Here is a 15,135-nt window from a genome sequence, read left to right as displayed (position 1 = left end):
TGCAGTTTCTGACCTAGTGGGAAAAGCTTCGACTAATCCTGAGAAAGTGTCTACGAACACAAGGAGATATTTGTAGCCGCACGCTGGGGGCTTTATTTCAGTAAAATCTACCTCCCAGTGTTCCCCTGGGCTAGCTCCCCTAAGCCTTATCCCTGCCTGACTAGACCTACTGCCTCCTGGATTTACCCGGGCACATACATCACAACGAGTAGTAGTTTTCCTAACAATCTCGTATAAATGTGGAATGTAGTATTTGGCCCTCAGCAGCTCAGTTAGTTTTGTTTGCCCTAAGTGAGTGGCCTGGTGTGTGTCCTTAACTAGAGTCCATCCTAGAGCCTCAGGGAGCACAATCTTTGAGTCCGGTAGAATCCACCATCCTGTGGAATCTTGTCGTCCCCCCTGTTCTTTAGCAAAGTTTTCTTTATCAGGTGAGTATATAGGGGTAGAGGGCAGGGTTGGGGCCGGCAGGGTCACGAGAGGAGTTAGAGGTTTCACCGGTCCCAAGGCTGTCTGTCTGGCTTGTAGGTCTGCTGCCCTATTTCCCCTTGCCTCTGGTGAATCTCCTTTCTGGTGTCCTGTGCAGTGTATTACTGCCACTGCTTTGGGCTTTTATATAGCTTCTAGTAGAGCAAGGATTTCTTCCCTGTTTTTGGTAATTTTTCCTTTTGAGGTAAGCAACCCTCTTTCTCTACAAATGGCTCCATGTACATGGGCAGTAGCAAAGGCATACCGGCTATCAGTATATATGTTGACAGTTTTTCCCTCCGCCCAGCTCAAGGCCTTTATCAGAGCTATGAGCTCTGCCTTTTGAGCTGAGGTTCCATGTGGAAGAGCCTGAGCCCAAATAACCCAGTCGAGGGTGACCACAGCTGCCCCGGCGTACCTGACTCCGTTGACCATGAAACTGCTGCCATCTGTATACAGTACCTCCTCTGGGTTCTGCAGGGGGACGTCGGTGAGATCTGGTTACGCAGCGTGGAGGACATCTATTGTCTGTTGGCAGTTTGGTATGGGCTCCTCTGGCTCGCTGTCAGGTAGCAATGTGGCGGGGATTAAAACTGTGGTTTTTGAAAATTTTATGCGGGGCTGGTCCAAAAGTAAGGCTTGGTATTGGACTACGCGGGCATTTGACATCCATTTTCCCGGAGCTCCACGGAGTAGCGACTCCACTGCATGGGGTGCCACTAAGTTTAACCCCTGCCGCAAAGTCAGCTTTGACCAATAGGCACACTGGCCATCCGGAGGCTACTGGATTAAGTACATTCGTTTTTCAGTGTCCCTCTCATCGGCAGAGTGCACATTGGTTGTGCCTTAATCTGGGTCTTTGTTCCCTGAGGCCTCTCTGCTGGTCTCCTGGTCCTCGTGAGATAACTCGGGTTCCCTGGAGTGCTATCACTGCCTTAGTAACTCTCTTATCTTGCTTAGCCTCTAAGGTGTCTCTATTGTTAAAGACTTTTTGGGCAATCTTCAACAACTGAGTTAAATTTATTCCCTAGAACCCCTCTAATTTTTGCAATTTTCTTTTTATGTCTGGGGCAGATTGGGAAACGAAAGCCAGGTTGATGGCCCGCTGATTTTCCAGGGCTTCGGGGTCTATGAGGGTGTAGGTACAGTAGGCATCCTGCAGGTGCTCTAGGAAAGTGACTGGGGACTCCTGTGGACCTTGGGTCACATTCCCTACCCTGGAGAGATTGGTAGGTTTCCGGGCTGCCCCCTTAACCCCCTCTAATAAGTACCGGTGAAAAATGTTCAAAGCCTGCAGGCCTGCTGAGGTGTTTGGGTCCCATTCGGGCCTGGTGGAAGGGAAGATTTCATTAATTTGCTCCTGGCGGTCTTCTACTGACCCTTTCCCCGTCCCAAGTATTGCTTTATGGGCTTCTTGTCTAATTTTACTTCTCTCTTCTGTGGTGAACAGAATTAGTAATAATTGTTGGCAGTTGTCTTAAGTGGGGCGATGAGTCTAGAGTACAGATTCTAAGAGCCCTGTCAAAGCCTGGGGCTTCTCAGAGAATGTTGAGCCTTCTTACGGAACTTACCTATTGTAAAACCCTGCCACCGCCTTAAGTTGCCCAGCCTCCTAGCATGACCCCCTCCCAGGGAACATTTCATCTGAGCAGGTTTCTAACCCTTCCCCTCTTGCCATCTTAGCAGTTCCCCAGCACGAACACTTCCCAGGAACTACTAAACTCAGCAGTTCCCCAGCACCTCCCCACCCCCCCACAGTCTCTCACACTGGAGGCATCTCCTGGCTCGCGGGCCTTAAGAATCCCCTTTGCCACGCCACAGGTGCTGCGCACCAATTTTGGGTGCATCCTGGCAGCTTTTCCCTTACTCTTAATAAAGCTTGTGCCAGCACTTAGTGTTTGGCCCTTTCTTTGATTTCTATCACTTTCCAGTTATATAAATCACTAGAGGAAAAAGGGATATGAACAAAGAAGGGGCTGCCCCAGCTGCTGCCATTTGCGGGAGGTGCTTCCCGGAGGGGCAGCAGCTTTGGCGGGTGTGGGTCCCCGCTTTAAGTGTGGAGAGGAGACAAGGGCCGATCATTAGTTCTGTCTGGAGAGGGGTGTCGGGACCCTGTCCCCAAGGGCCGAGAATACGGTGGAGGCATCTCTTGGTTCTCAGCAGGGGCTGGAAGAATAGCCGTTGCCGAGGGGCTCTTCTGTGGGCTTGCTAACATAACCTGAAGTCTGGCCCATTTTGTACATTTTTTAAGTCAAGGAGGAGGGTGTTGGATTAATTCTAGCCATTGATTAATGTATGGAAATTGATCAGGGTGGCCCGGGGACCCTGTCACGATGTCTCAGACAGCCTGAGTTATCTTGGGGTCGTATGTCCCCGTATCTGGCCAGCCTACCCCAAAGGCTGGCCACTCCAATTCACAGAGAGTCTGAAGCCTCTGTAGGGTTAGTTTAACACCATACTGGCCAGAGAACCCTGTTTTAAAATTTGCCGTCATGCACCGGAGGGGGGTGCATGGTCGGGACTGTGACGAGCCCATTTAGTGTTTTTTTTTCTCTTTCTTTTCTCTCTGGGGTCCTGGAACCTGTATTAGCTATTCTTTGTTTGTTTGTTTGTTTGTTTTAAGCCAACTCAAATGGAAAAGTTCTGTTGCAGAGAGCCAATTTTAACTGCGCTAACAAGTCACTTGCATTATAAAGGGTTAGAAAGCTTTTTAAAGCCAGATTCGGGATGCAAATGCTGCACCCTGAGGCGGTGTGGCCTGCCTCACATGGGGGGGGGGGGCTTCTGGCTGACAGGAGAGAAAGAAAAAAATGGTTTTTGTGTCAGTTTAAAATGGAGCTTGCAGCCGCTAGGCCAGCTGCGAGATTCCCGCCCCTGTGGCTTTTTGATCGCCTTCACACAGGGACCCTAAAAAACATCAAATCCCTCTTTTCCCTCCTCTCTCTCTGTCTCTCTCTCCTCTCCTCTCTCCTCTCTCTCTCTCTCCCTCTCTCTCTCTGTCTCCTGTCTCTCTCCTCTCCTCTCTCCTCTCTCTCTCTCTCCCTCTCTCTCTCTGTCCTCTCTGTCTCTTTTCTCCTCTCCTCTACTCTCTCCTCTCTGTGATGTACCGTTGGGCACTGCCCGTAACAACATTGGACACTTTTCTGGCAGAATAGACAGTTACCAGTTTTTCCACCCCAGCCTGAGAAAGAACACTCGTAGACTCTGATCTAGGGCTTTGTTTCCTACGACCCCAAAGAAACTACTTCTGAGGTTTTGAGGGCACAACTGCCTCCCTGACATGGAATCAGACCCAGGATGGGCACAGGTACTCTTTTCCCGGGGGAGGTGGCTGGGAGAATTTACAGGCCACAATAATTCTAACAAGGAAGAGAATAAAGACAACTACAGTTAAGACTATCTGCCACATGGCGAAAGAAGAAAGAGTGAGGCCTCAGTGATAGAAGAAAAAGATGACAAAGAAGGAAAAAGAGTAATTTCTGCTGGAGTGTAATCAATAAAAGTTCCCTGCATCCAGAGGTCCATCAACCACTGTAAAACATCCTCTACCTCAAGGGAAGATGGCCTGAACCAGTGTATGTCTGCTAGCAGGAGTCTAATAAAACTGACAAACTTACAGACAGGACAGGACCACATACAAGAGTGACAGACAAAGGATGGGTGCCCCCCAGATGGGAGACCAGTCATATGCCTGCCCGGCCACATTCCCGGAGGAATATTTCAGGGGCGTCTTAGCGAAAGATGTACCTGTATAACCCCCAGGCCTGGTCACCTCAGGATGGAAGTCCGAATAGGACAGCTCTGAGGTGAATCACCGTTATGCCATATGACACCCCCGTGGAACCACGGGTGAAGGCCCACACAAGCCCCGTAGCTTTCAGCCGTGGGACTACATATATACACACTCACTCTCTCACTCACACAGAGGTTACAGAAAACAATCGAATGCTGATACCCACTATATCAGCTACCAGAAGGCTGATACCCCCTGCACCAGCCACACGAAGGCTGACGCCCACTGCACCAGCTACCAAAAGGCTGATACCCCCTGCACCAGCCACACAAAGGCTGACACCCCCTGTGCCAGCTACTAAAAGGCTGATACCCCCTGTACCAGCCACATGAAGGCTGACACCCACTGTGCCAGCTACCAAAAGGCTGCCACCCACTATGACAGCCACCAGAAGGCTGGCACCCACTGTGCCAGCCACCAGAAGCCTCAAGTGATGTCTCAGTGAGGCTTGCCAGGTCAGAGTTGCAATGACTCGTCAGTCCCCCGACTCAGGCCCATCCTTTGAACTAGTTCCCAGACCAAACTTACCTCCGGAGGTTTTTAGGACCCTGAGGAATTTTGGGTGAATGTCAGCCGTGCAGTCGCTTTGCCTCCTTGGTGGCGCTCCGGGGCCCTGAGATAGCTCAGGGGGCGTCTCCCCTAGAGTCCCCTGAGGCAGAAGCGGCCACCCGGGTGAGATTCTGAGATGGCTTTTGTCTGGTGATGAGATAATTTCTTGCTGTGGCCTCCAGAATAATGTAGTATTGGGATGCGAGATTAAAATAATTCACCAAGACAAAAGTATGCCAAATTGCAGGGTCTTTATTGCCGGCAACCATGGAGGACTCACATCTCTCAAACCCGCTGCCCTGAGGGGAGAGTGTCAAGGCTTTTTATACCCGAAAGACCACCTTGGGAGTGGGGTTGAGGAGCGGGGAGGGGGATCAATGGGCTCCAGACATTCCAAGGGCTGGTGGATTCTGTAAATCATCTCCTGGGCAGGGACGGGGGTGGGGGCCTCCGGACATTCCGAGGGCTCGGGGGCTTATTGTCACTTTAATTGCTACATAAATGATTCACAAAAGTCAAGATAAACGTTAGTTTACACATGGTTTGGGTACCGGTGGAAATTACAGATCTTAGTTCACAGGGGCCAAGATGAGATTAGCTTGGGCTGTGCATTCCGATAAGCAAAGGCCGGCAATTCTGTCAGTTACTGATGAGAAAGGTAAACAACTTCACCTGGTGGACATTATCCAGAGCAAACTAGCAGTCTTATTTACAGAAACCAAGTCAGCAGTTATTGCAAAGAGAATGGGGCAGTTATTACAACTCATTTTGGAGACACAGCTTTGTCTTATAAAATGGCATTGCTCAGGTTCTGGCTCCAGGCCAGCTATAGCACACTCTATACTCAGTAATTGTAATCATTGTTCCTCTGGGCTGTGAATGGTCCACAGATCTGAAAATGGGGCCTCCTGTCCCTTCACTCAGGTGGCTCCTGTCACCAGCGAGTCTTCCCCCTGAGCCTTCCATCCTTCCCCCTCCTTCCGGAGAGGCTCCCCTACCCATCTCTTTTCTTATTCACCAATTCCCCCTCCCTGCTGATGCCAAAGGGCAAAGACCTCTGTTTTCCCAGAATATCCTCTGTAGCTCTTCACTCTTTCACTCCCCCGACTTACTGTGTAAACTTCGTCGGTTTCTTAACCTGTGCAAGCCCCCTCATGCTTCTCTATAAAATGGGGCAATAGCAGTGCCTTTCACCTAACTGGGTGGGTGGGAGGAGTCAGTGATGTCATGCAGGTGACGCTCCCGGCAGGCAGCCTGGCAAGTCTTAACTGCACGATACAGACAAGTCATTGTTGTTATTCTTTGGCCTCCCAACCCCCGACTGAGGGTGCTACCTCCTGGGCCCAGGCCATTCTCTCCCGGCATGTCTGTCCCACCAGTGGCCTGTGGTGGTTTTCCCTGCACAAGTCCTCCTGCCAGTAGCAAGCACGAACTTTGCACTCCAGCAAGGCATAGTTTGTCCCTGTTACCTGCCCGCTTATGGCTGATCAGCCTAAAATCTCCAGCTCAACGCACCCTGTGCATCGGACGACCCGACTCCTTAAGCAAAGTAACAAGAAAAGACAAGTCCCTCCTGTCTCCCTGTCCATCCCTCCTTAGGGAGCCCAGGGGACCACGAAGAGACGGCATAGTGTATCGAGTTTATTCACAAATCCCAGTAGGACCCCCTTCAGGGACTCCAGAAACCTGCCCCCCACCCCAAGCCCCTCCAGGTCATGTCAGCTGATGTGACAACGGCAGCATTAGTCTCCCAGCAAGGTGGGGTGTCAGTTTAGGGAATGATGTTGGCGATGCCCTAGAAGAGAGGAGAGCAGGGGTGAATGCAGGGTCCACGGTTGTGAAGCAGGGGTGGGCCGGACCTCAGCCTCGCCCCATGGGAGAAGCTCGAGGAGCACTGGCTGCTCTGGCCCCGGAGTTAGGTTCTGGGGAACAGCTTCAGGAAGGCAGCATCTAGACTTAAGAGCACAAGGAAGCCAGCCCTCCCAGGCAGAGGGGCTGGGGCCTCTGCAGGAACCAACAAGCCTCATATGTTTAGCCTCAGAGGATGCTCTCTTAACCCTGTAGCCCAGGATACGCAAGGGTGGGCCTTCCACCTCCTTGACACACCCTCACCCTGGCCTGTGCCCAGTCTCAGGCAGCAAATAGAATAAATGCAAAAAGAGGCTCATGCCTGTAATCCCAGCCCTTTGGGAGGCCAAGTCAGGCAGATCACTTGAGGTCAGGAGTTCGAGACCAGCCTGGTCAACATGGTGAAACTGTCTCTACTAAAAATACAAAAATTAGCCGGGCATGGTGGCAGGTGCCTGTAATCCCAGATACTCAGGAGGCTGAGGCAGAAGAATTGCTTGAACCCAGGAGGCAGAGGTTGCAGTGAGCTGAGATTGTACCACTGCACTCCAGCCTAGAGACAGAGTGAGACTCCATGTCAATAAATTAAAACAAAGAGAGAGAGTCAGGAGGTTACTTTGAGCCCCAAGTGGGAACCAGGATTCCACAGGAGCCTCTACAATGGGGTGACGTCACATCAGGGAGAGGACAAAGCCACAGGTTCCCCCTCCCAGCATGGAGCAGAGGCAGCAGAGTGGGGACAGGAGGGAAACCAGTCAGCAAATGGGAATCAAGGAACGAGGACAGGGAGAGAGAGGAAATGAGAACAGCCAGCCACCCTCCTCCCTCCCTGGCTCCCAGGGGCACCTGGGCCCAGAGGTCTCTTCTGCCAGCTTGTGTTTGCCTCAGTGGAAATGAAAAGCACCCAAAAGATGAGGGCAGGGTGTGAAGGGGAGGGAGCGGGTGGAGAGAGGGAAGCCCAGGGCTGGGAATCAGGTTGGAGGGTCTCTGCAGAGCCTGCAGGTCTGGTCTCCGGGGAGCTGTCCAAACAAAGGGAAGGGGTCAGGGTTAGAGTATCTATCAGGACGCAGAGCAGGAAGGAGACACAGTGTGACACTCACCCTCCACAGAGCAGGAAGGTTGATGAAAGGCGTGTTGACCGAGGCCTGCAATTCAAGGACAAGAAGGTCAGTCTCCAGCATCTGACCCACAGCCATGCTAGGGAACTCCCAGGGGCCTCCTCTCCCCTACCCTGGGGTCCGCCCTTACCCCAGAGGCTAACGGCGTGGTTGCGGTCCCTCCTTGATGGCCGGAAGATCCGCCATGATGGTTGCCCTGTGGACAAAGCCCAGACTCTTGTTACAACCCCTCAATCCTGCGGGCGGTGGGGGTCTCCCCATTCCTTTTCCCCAGTGACCTGGTCCCATCCAGGGTGACTGGGGCTGGGGTGGGAGGTGCAGCTTAACCCACTGCCTCCTCACTGTGGGCATTCTGCCTCCTGCTGCCTTCTCCTTCCCAAAGCCCCTTTTCATTTCCTTAACCAAGTGCCCTTAGTCACTGAGGAGGGGCCTGGTGGAAAGGGAAGGTAGGGGACCCATGTGACTATCAGGACCTTAGTTTAACCTCAGCCCTGACCTCAAATCTACCTTTCTATACCCTGTCTAGCTGCATCCTTAACACCGCTGATCACTGTCCTTAACCCAGCCCTAGACACTCAGCCATGCACGCCAGCAGCGCCCCAACCCCCGGCTGCTGTTACCAGCCCCAAATCCCGCAGCCTGCCGCGGCCACTCCTCTACTGCACCGTTCCTCCCCACCCACCCATCCCTGGCTCTGTCTGGCGGCAGATGTGGCTCTGGGCTTCCAGGTCTGAGCTAGTCATATCTTGTGGATCCCTGGAGTGTGGGGGCGCACAGGAGTCCACCCTCTCCTGCTCCCACACTCCCTCCTTGGTGCCTGTTCTGTTATCAGTGGTGCTAGTTGCCCACCTCGTCTCTGTTCCGTCTACTTATTTTATTTATTTATTTATTGAGATGGAGTCTCACTGTTGCCCAGGCTACAGTGCAGTGGTATGATCTTGGCTCACTGCAACCTCCACTTCGCAAGTTTAAGCAAGTCTCCTGACTCAGCCTCCCGAGTAGCTGGGATTACAGGCACCCACCACCACGCCCAGGTAATTTTTGTATTTTTAGTAGAGATGGGGGTTTCACCAAGTTGGCCAGTCTGCTCTTGAACTCCTGACCTCAAGTGATCCACCTGCCTTGGCCTCCCAAAGTGCTGGGATTACAGGCATGAGCCACTGCACCCGGCCTCTGTTCCCTCTACATAAATGAGTGAGAGAAACCTTCCAGAAAACCTCTCCTGGCTGGGCAAGGTAGGGGAAGAGAACCCTGGCCTGCCCTCTGCAAAGCTGGGCACTAGCCCAGGACCTTGGCAGGTCCCCTAACCTCTCTGAGCCTCCGTTTCCTTATCTGGGCATCAGGGCGTCAGCAGCCTTATCTTAACTACGTCAGAGGGTTGTTATGAAGATTACAGAGGCCAGGGCTCATCTCCACAAGCTACCTCATGCTCCCTCTCCCAACCGGGTTTTCTCAGCACTCAATCCCTTTGCACTGTACTGGATCTTGATCTCAGGAACTATTTCTCATTCCCCAGGAGGCGCTTCCCGGTCCCCATTTGAGGCCCCCTTAATCAGGAGGGCAGCTCCCTGAAGGTGGGACGGGGTACCCACCACCCTGTCTGATACGTGCTTTGCAGATAAGGTGGCTCACTCCATCTGACTAGCTGCCACCAGCTCCTTTGTAAGGGAGATGGGGAATGGGGAGAAGCACAGTGATATAGCTGCCCAGGCTTTCACCAAACGAAGGCTACATGGACCCCCCCAACAAATGTCCCAGGGGTTTAACCTTTCCCTCCCCCCAACCCCCTGTCCCCCATTTCCCCATCCCTGTTCACCTACATTCAGCAGCTGCTCCTTGCTGGCTTGGTTGACCCCATTATGAACATTCTGCTGCTCCTTCCCGGCCTGGCCAGCAGCATGGTGGGCACCTTGGCCAAGCTTCTCCACTTCCTTTCCGGCCTGGTCAGCAGCATGGTTGACCCCTTGGCCAAGTTTCTCTGCTTCCTTCCCGGCCTGGTTGACCCCAGTGTGGAACCCCTGGATGGCTTTGTCTGCTTCCTTTCCAGCCTGTTCAAGGGTATGATGAACTCCCTGGCCAAACTGCCCTGCCTCCTTCCCGGCCTGGTTGACCCCAGTGTGGAACCCCTGGACAGCTTTGTCTGCTTCCCTTCCAGCCTGTTCAAGGGTATGAGGAACTCCCTGGCCAAACTGCCCTGCCTCCTTCCCGGCCTGGTTGACCCCAGTGTGGAACCCCTGGACAGCTTTGTCTGCTTCCCTTCCGGCCTCTTCAAGGGTATGATGAACTCCCTGGCCAAACTGTCCTGCCTGCTTCCCGGCCTGGTTGACCCCAGTGTGGAACCCCGGGACAGCTTTGTCTGCTTCCTTTCCAGCCTGTTCAAGGGTATGATGAACTCCCTGGCCAAACTGCCCTGCCTCCTTTCCGGCCTGGTTGACCCCAGGTTGGACACCATGGATTGCCATGTCTCCCTCTTTCCCAGCCTGCCCTGCTGAGTAGTGAATGTCACGGCCAAACTGCCCTCCCTCCCTTCCAGCCTGACTAACGCCATGATGGAGGCCTTGGACTATTCTGTCACCCTCCTTCCCCACCTGTGAGGCAGCATGGTGGACCCCCTGGCCGAGCTTCTCTGCGTCCTTCCCAAACTGACCGGCAGCATGGTGGATCCCCTGCCCAAACTTCTCTGCCTCCTTCCCAGCCTGACCGGCAGCATGGTGGATCCCCTGCCCAAACTTCTCTGTCTCCTTCCAGCCCTCATTGAGCCCATGATGGATCCCCTGGCCAAATCTCCCAGCCTCGTTTCCAGCCTGCCCCGCAGCGTGGTGTGCCCCCTGGCCAAACCTCCCTGCCTCTTTTCCGGCCTGCTCCGCAGCGTGGTGTGCCCCCTGGCCAAACCTCCCTGCCTCTTTTCCGGCCTGCTCTGCAGCGTGGTGTGCCCCCTGGCCAAACCTCCCAGCCTCTTTTCCGGCCTGCTCCGCAGCGTGGTGTGCCCCCTGGCCAAACCTCCCTGCCTCTTTTCCGGCCTGCTCCGCAGCGTGGTGTGCCCCCTGGCCAAACCTCCCTGCCTCTTTTCCGGCCTGCTCTGCAGCGTGGTGTGCCCCCTGGCCAAACCTCCCAGCCTCGTTTCCGGCCTGCCCCGCAGCGTGGTGTGCCCCCTGGCCAAACCTCCCTGCCTCACTTCCTGCCAGGTTGGCCCCGTGATGGACCCCGTGGTGTATCAGTTTGTCTGCCTCCTTCCCAACCTGTCCAGCAGCGTTGTTGACCCCATGGGCAAACTTCTCTGCTTCCTTTCCTGCTTGTCCGATACCATGGTTGATCTCATGAGCTACCTTGTCCATGCCGTGGTTGAGCCCCTGGACGCCTTTGTCCAACTCCTTGCCGGCCTGGCTCCCCATGTTGCTAAGTCCGTTGAAAACCTTCTCCACTTCCCTTCCAGCGTGCGTGATTCCATTGTTAATGCCTTCCAGGGCCTTGCCCACCTCTCTCTCTGCATTGCTTAGCCCTCGGTTGATCCCTTCAATGACCTTCTCAATGGGGTCATCGTTGGCCGCCCATCCAGGCAGGGCCCCCAATAGCAGAAGGAGGGAGCAGGAGCTGACCAGACGTGCGAGATGCATATTGCTGGGAAGGTGGGGGAGGATGCAGAGAGGAGCTGGGTAAGCCACGCTGCTATTTATCTAACTCCCTCTTCTCCACCCCTCATGACTCAATTACCCCTGTGAGGCACTGACTTGGTCCTCAGTCAAGGAGGTGTTTCCCAGGGAAATTTGGAGTTGAGCAATGAAGAGGAGGAGGAAGAGAGGGTGAGTCATGGATAGAGAAGGACTCTGGCATCTTTGCTCCTTGCCCTCCACCCCAGAGATGAGTGTCTGCCCTTCCAACCACCTCCTCTTTTCATTCCTCACCCACTGTCCAGGCCTCCTCTCTCTCAAATCCACCCTCCACCACTCTCCATCCCTGGGATGCAGATGATTCTTCAACACCAAACTCATCTCAGGCATCTAAGCCTCCACCTCCTCCAGCAATGAGGGGCTAGAATGATGGGAGGCACTGTCGGGAGAGGGGAGAATCCTAGGGGGATTGAGGGAGTCATCAGACCTTGTTCTTCTGGGCCAGCCCCTGCCCCTCACTCATTCCATTCCAGCCTCATTCCTGCTGCAGGGCCTTTGCACGTGCTCCTCTCTCTGCCTAGAATGCAGAACCCAGATCTTCACGTGGCTGGCTCCTCCTCATCCATACTTGACTTAAATGCCACCTTCTCAAGAAAACCTCCCCTGACCATAACATGGCCTTAATTATACTCTGTAGTATCACCCTTTTGTTTTCATAGCAAAAAAAAAAAAAAATCTGAAATTACCTTTATTTTTTATTGCTTGTCTCACCTAGCAGGAATGTAAATTGGTCATGTTGGTCACTGCTGTATTCCTAGCAGCTTGAACACTGCCTGGGGTTCAGTAAGTGTGTAATGACTGGACAAATGGATGAATTTGAAGAAGCTGAGGGAAGAGACTCCAAGCCCAAGCCTAGGTCTCACAGGGTGCTGGATGGAAGGGCGCCTGGGTCGCCAGAGTAGCATAGGGTCCCTTGGGGAGTGTCACAGATTTTGGAGGTAGGATCCCATTCCTGTCACAGAACCCAGACCTTGTGCCTCCCAGCCCTTGGGCATGGGCAGGGGGCTGATTGCCATGAGCTGGAACAGGACGCAGTGTCTCCTGAAAAGCCGGTTGAGGCAGCCACGGGGAGGGACTGAAGACCCGGGGCAGCAGGAGCCTGTGAGCCAGAACCTGGGCTGGGGCCAGGCACTCATCCTTCCTGCCCTCCCCCCATGGATCCTCCTAAGCCCCAACCTGAAGCCCCAAGTGTCGACATATTGGCTTGGGTTGGAGAGGAAACAGCCGAGAGTCTGGCCTCGGGCGTGAAAAGGGGCAATGGAAGGAAGGGCAGGTGGTGGTGGGCAGGCTTGGAGCAGCAGATGGATCTAGGAGCCAGTTTGGAGGGAGGCTAAGACTAGAAGAACGAGAGCCAGGAGGTAGGTACCGTGGGTGCAGGGGTGAAAGATATTTGGGTTTTGGTGCCAAAGGGAGAGACTGAGAGGGGCGGAGGTGGGATTGCTGGTGGGAAGGCCAGGGAGGAAGGAATGTGCAGGGTGTGAGCCACCAGGGGTGGCAGAGCTATGTGTGTGGGTGCCCAGGTGTGGCGAGAATCTGCACGTGTTTTCAGACTTTGCTCAAACAAGGGCACCAAGGCCCACTCCCCTCAGAGGACCCAGGGTTCCTCCCCAGCTCCTGGACACTTGACTCCACCCAAAGGCAGGAATCCCAGGACAGACACCCAGGAGCTTCTGCCTTCTCTGGGCTCTGCCTATACAGGGTGACTAATTGTGCCACCTCTAGAAGCTTGAGCTCATCAAATCTGTTTCCTGGTTTCACACTCCAGGGACAGAGCCAAATTCCTTGGCAAACTCAGGTGTGGTTCTTCTGCCCTGGTCCAGGGCCGAAATGATGGAGTTTCCCATGCCAGGAGGTGGCTGGGCGGAGAAGAGTGGGTGATGAGCGTCAGAATCCTAACCCACCTGGGGACCAAAAGACGGGGTTTCTTCCACTTTGAACTATGTTCCATCTTCTCTACCCCTCTCCACCCATGTGTCTCTCTATTCCCATGTACCATGATTCAATTCAGGACTTTGGCAACTGTCTCCGTAACTGAGAATGGCCTGGAGTTGTCCTTTTTTTTTTTTTCTTTATGGAGACTCACTTTGTTGCGACTGGAGTGAGACTCCAGGCTGGAGTGCAGTGGCACAATCTCGACTCACCACAACCTCTGCCTCCCAGGTTCAAGCAATTCTAGTGTCTCAGCCTCCTGAGTAGCTAGGATTACAGGCGCATGCCGCCATGCCTGGCTATTTTTGTATTTTTAGTAGAATTGGGGTTTTACCATCCATGTTAGCCAGGCTGGTCTCAAACTCCTGACCTCAAGGCATCCACTTGCCTCAGCCTCCCAAAGTGCTGGGATTACAGGCATAAGCCACCACGCCCAGCCAAAATCAGCCCCTGTTTAATCCTGGTTTTGTTGATGCTATGTTTTTTCCCCTCTTTGCTTGTACACCAAAATGTAGCTTCTTTGTTGAATTAATCGTCTGTGTTTTGGTCTGGGTTAATTAAAACCTCCTCACCTATACACCTAGTTTACTTTCAGTTCTTCTCCCAGGCCATGGAAGCAGGAGAGCCTCACCCTGCCCCACTCCCATGCCAGGTGCTTGGCAAATGAATTTCCTCTGGATGCTGGCGGAAGGAGGAGGTTATATCATTCTGCCCTTCTTGCATCCACCTCTCTCTGGGATGGTGACTCCTTCCTGGCGCAAACCCCCACTCCCCAGAACCTTGGTCACAGCTGCGTGTCAACCTGCTGTGCAGGTGAGGGTACCTGCTTGTGAGTCACCAAGGTGCAAGCAAACCCCTACCCCCGGGGCTGCAGGGGAGGGAGCTGTTTGTCCGCTTGTTCTTCCCCAGATGTTTATTGAAAACGTGCTTTGTGTTGTTCTAAGTTCTGGAGGCACAGTCGTGAACAGACAGACAAGAACATAAGCCCTGCGGGGGCTTACAGCCCAAGGGGGCGACATCAGACAAATCAACCGATCAATAGATCACGACAAACTACATGAAAAGCTACAAGGAAAAGAATGGGTGCTGCCAGAAGATATGACGTGGAGGGTGCGATAAGGTTGGGATCAGGGCCAGGCGAGGTGGTTCACGCCTGTAATCCCAGCATTTTGGGAGGCCGAGGCAGGTGGATCGCCTGAGGTCAGGAGTTCAAGACCAGCCTGGCCAATATGGTGAAACTCCCAACTCTACTAAAAAAAAAAAAAAAAAAAGTAGCCAGGTGTAGTGGTGAGCACCTGTAGTCCCAGCAACTTGGGAGGCTGAGGCAGGAGAATCACTTGAACCCGGGAGGCAGAGGTTGCAGTGAGCTAAGATCACACTACTGCACTCCAGCCGGGCAACAAGAGTGAAACTCTGTCTCAAAAAAAAAGAAAAAAAAAAAAGATTGGCCATCAGAAGAAACCTGAGGAATTGACATTTATTCATTCAGTATAGTTTATTGGGCTAACACCTTTTTCTGTTTTTCAGACAAGATCTTGCTCTGTCACCCAGGCTGGAGTGCAGTGATTCAATCATAGCTTACTGCAGCCTTGACCTCCCAGGCTCAAGTGATCCTCCCATCCCAGCCTCCCTAGGACAAAAGGTATGCACCACCACACCCAGCTACTTTTTTTATTTTTTGTAGATATGGGGTTTTGCCACAGTGCCCATGTTGGTCTCAAACTTTTGAGCTCAAGTGATCCTCCCACCTTGGCCTCCCAAAGAG

At 53.3% G+C, this 15,135-nt stretch overlaps 1 protein-coding gene across 2 annotated transcripts; it reads right to left on the bottom strand.

Moving 5' to 3' along the window:
• Window positions 1-6,435: 6,435 nt before the first annotated feature.
• On the bottom strand, window positions 6,436-11,417 carry SBSN (suprabasin). Of its 2 annotated transcripts, XM_012438932.2 has the most exons (5): window positions 11,013-11,417; window positions 9,594-9,821; window positions 7,904-7,969; window positions 7,756-7,800; window positions 6,436-6,602 (listed from the first exon to the last, which is right to left on the bottom strand). In XM_012438932.2, the coding sequence occupies exons 1-5, from the start codon at window positions 11,385-11,387 to the stop codon at window positions 6,579-6,581; spliced, it is 738 nt and encodes a 245-aa protein (XP_012294355.2). In that variant the 5' UTR covers window positions 11,388-11,417; the 3' UTR covers window positions 6,436-6,578. The 2 variants fall into 2 exon arrangements, with proteins under 2 accessions (XP_012294355.2, XP_012294358.2); XM_012438935.2 differs by lacking the exon at window positions 9,594-9,821.
• Window positions 11,418-15,135: the final 3,718 nt, after the last annotated feature.

The sequence above is a fragment of the Aotus nancymaae genome, unplaced genomic scaffold, assembly GCF_030222135.1.
Source record: "Aotus nancymaae isolate 86718 unplaced genomic scaffold, 86718_ANA_hifiasm-v0.15.2.pri h1tg000028l, whole genome shotgun sequence".
Lineage (NCBI taxonomy): Eukaryota > Metazoa > Chordata > Mammalia > Primates > Aotidae > Aotus > Aotus nancymaae.
Note: the sequence above shows the minus strand (reverse complement) of the source record. Positions and strands in the feature narration are given on the sequence as shown.

Coding starts and splice junctions, on each gene's coding strand:
- SBSN (XM_012438932.2), bottom strand. CDS start 11,387: ATGCATCTCGCACGTCTGGTCAGCTCCTGCTCCCTCCTTCTGCTATTG. Junction 9,822..11,012: donor TCAACAACGCTGCTGGACAG/GTTGGGAAGGAG, acceptor ACCCTTGAACAG/GCTGGAAAGGAAGCAGACAA. Junction 7,970..9,593: donor GCAAGGAGCAGCTGCTGAAT/GTAGGTGAACAG, acceptor CTTTGTCCACAG/GGCAACCATCATGGCGGATC.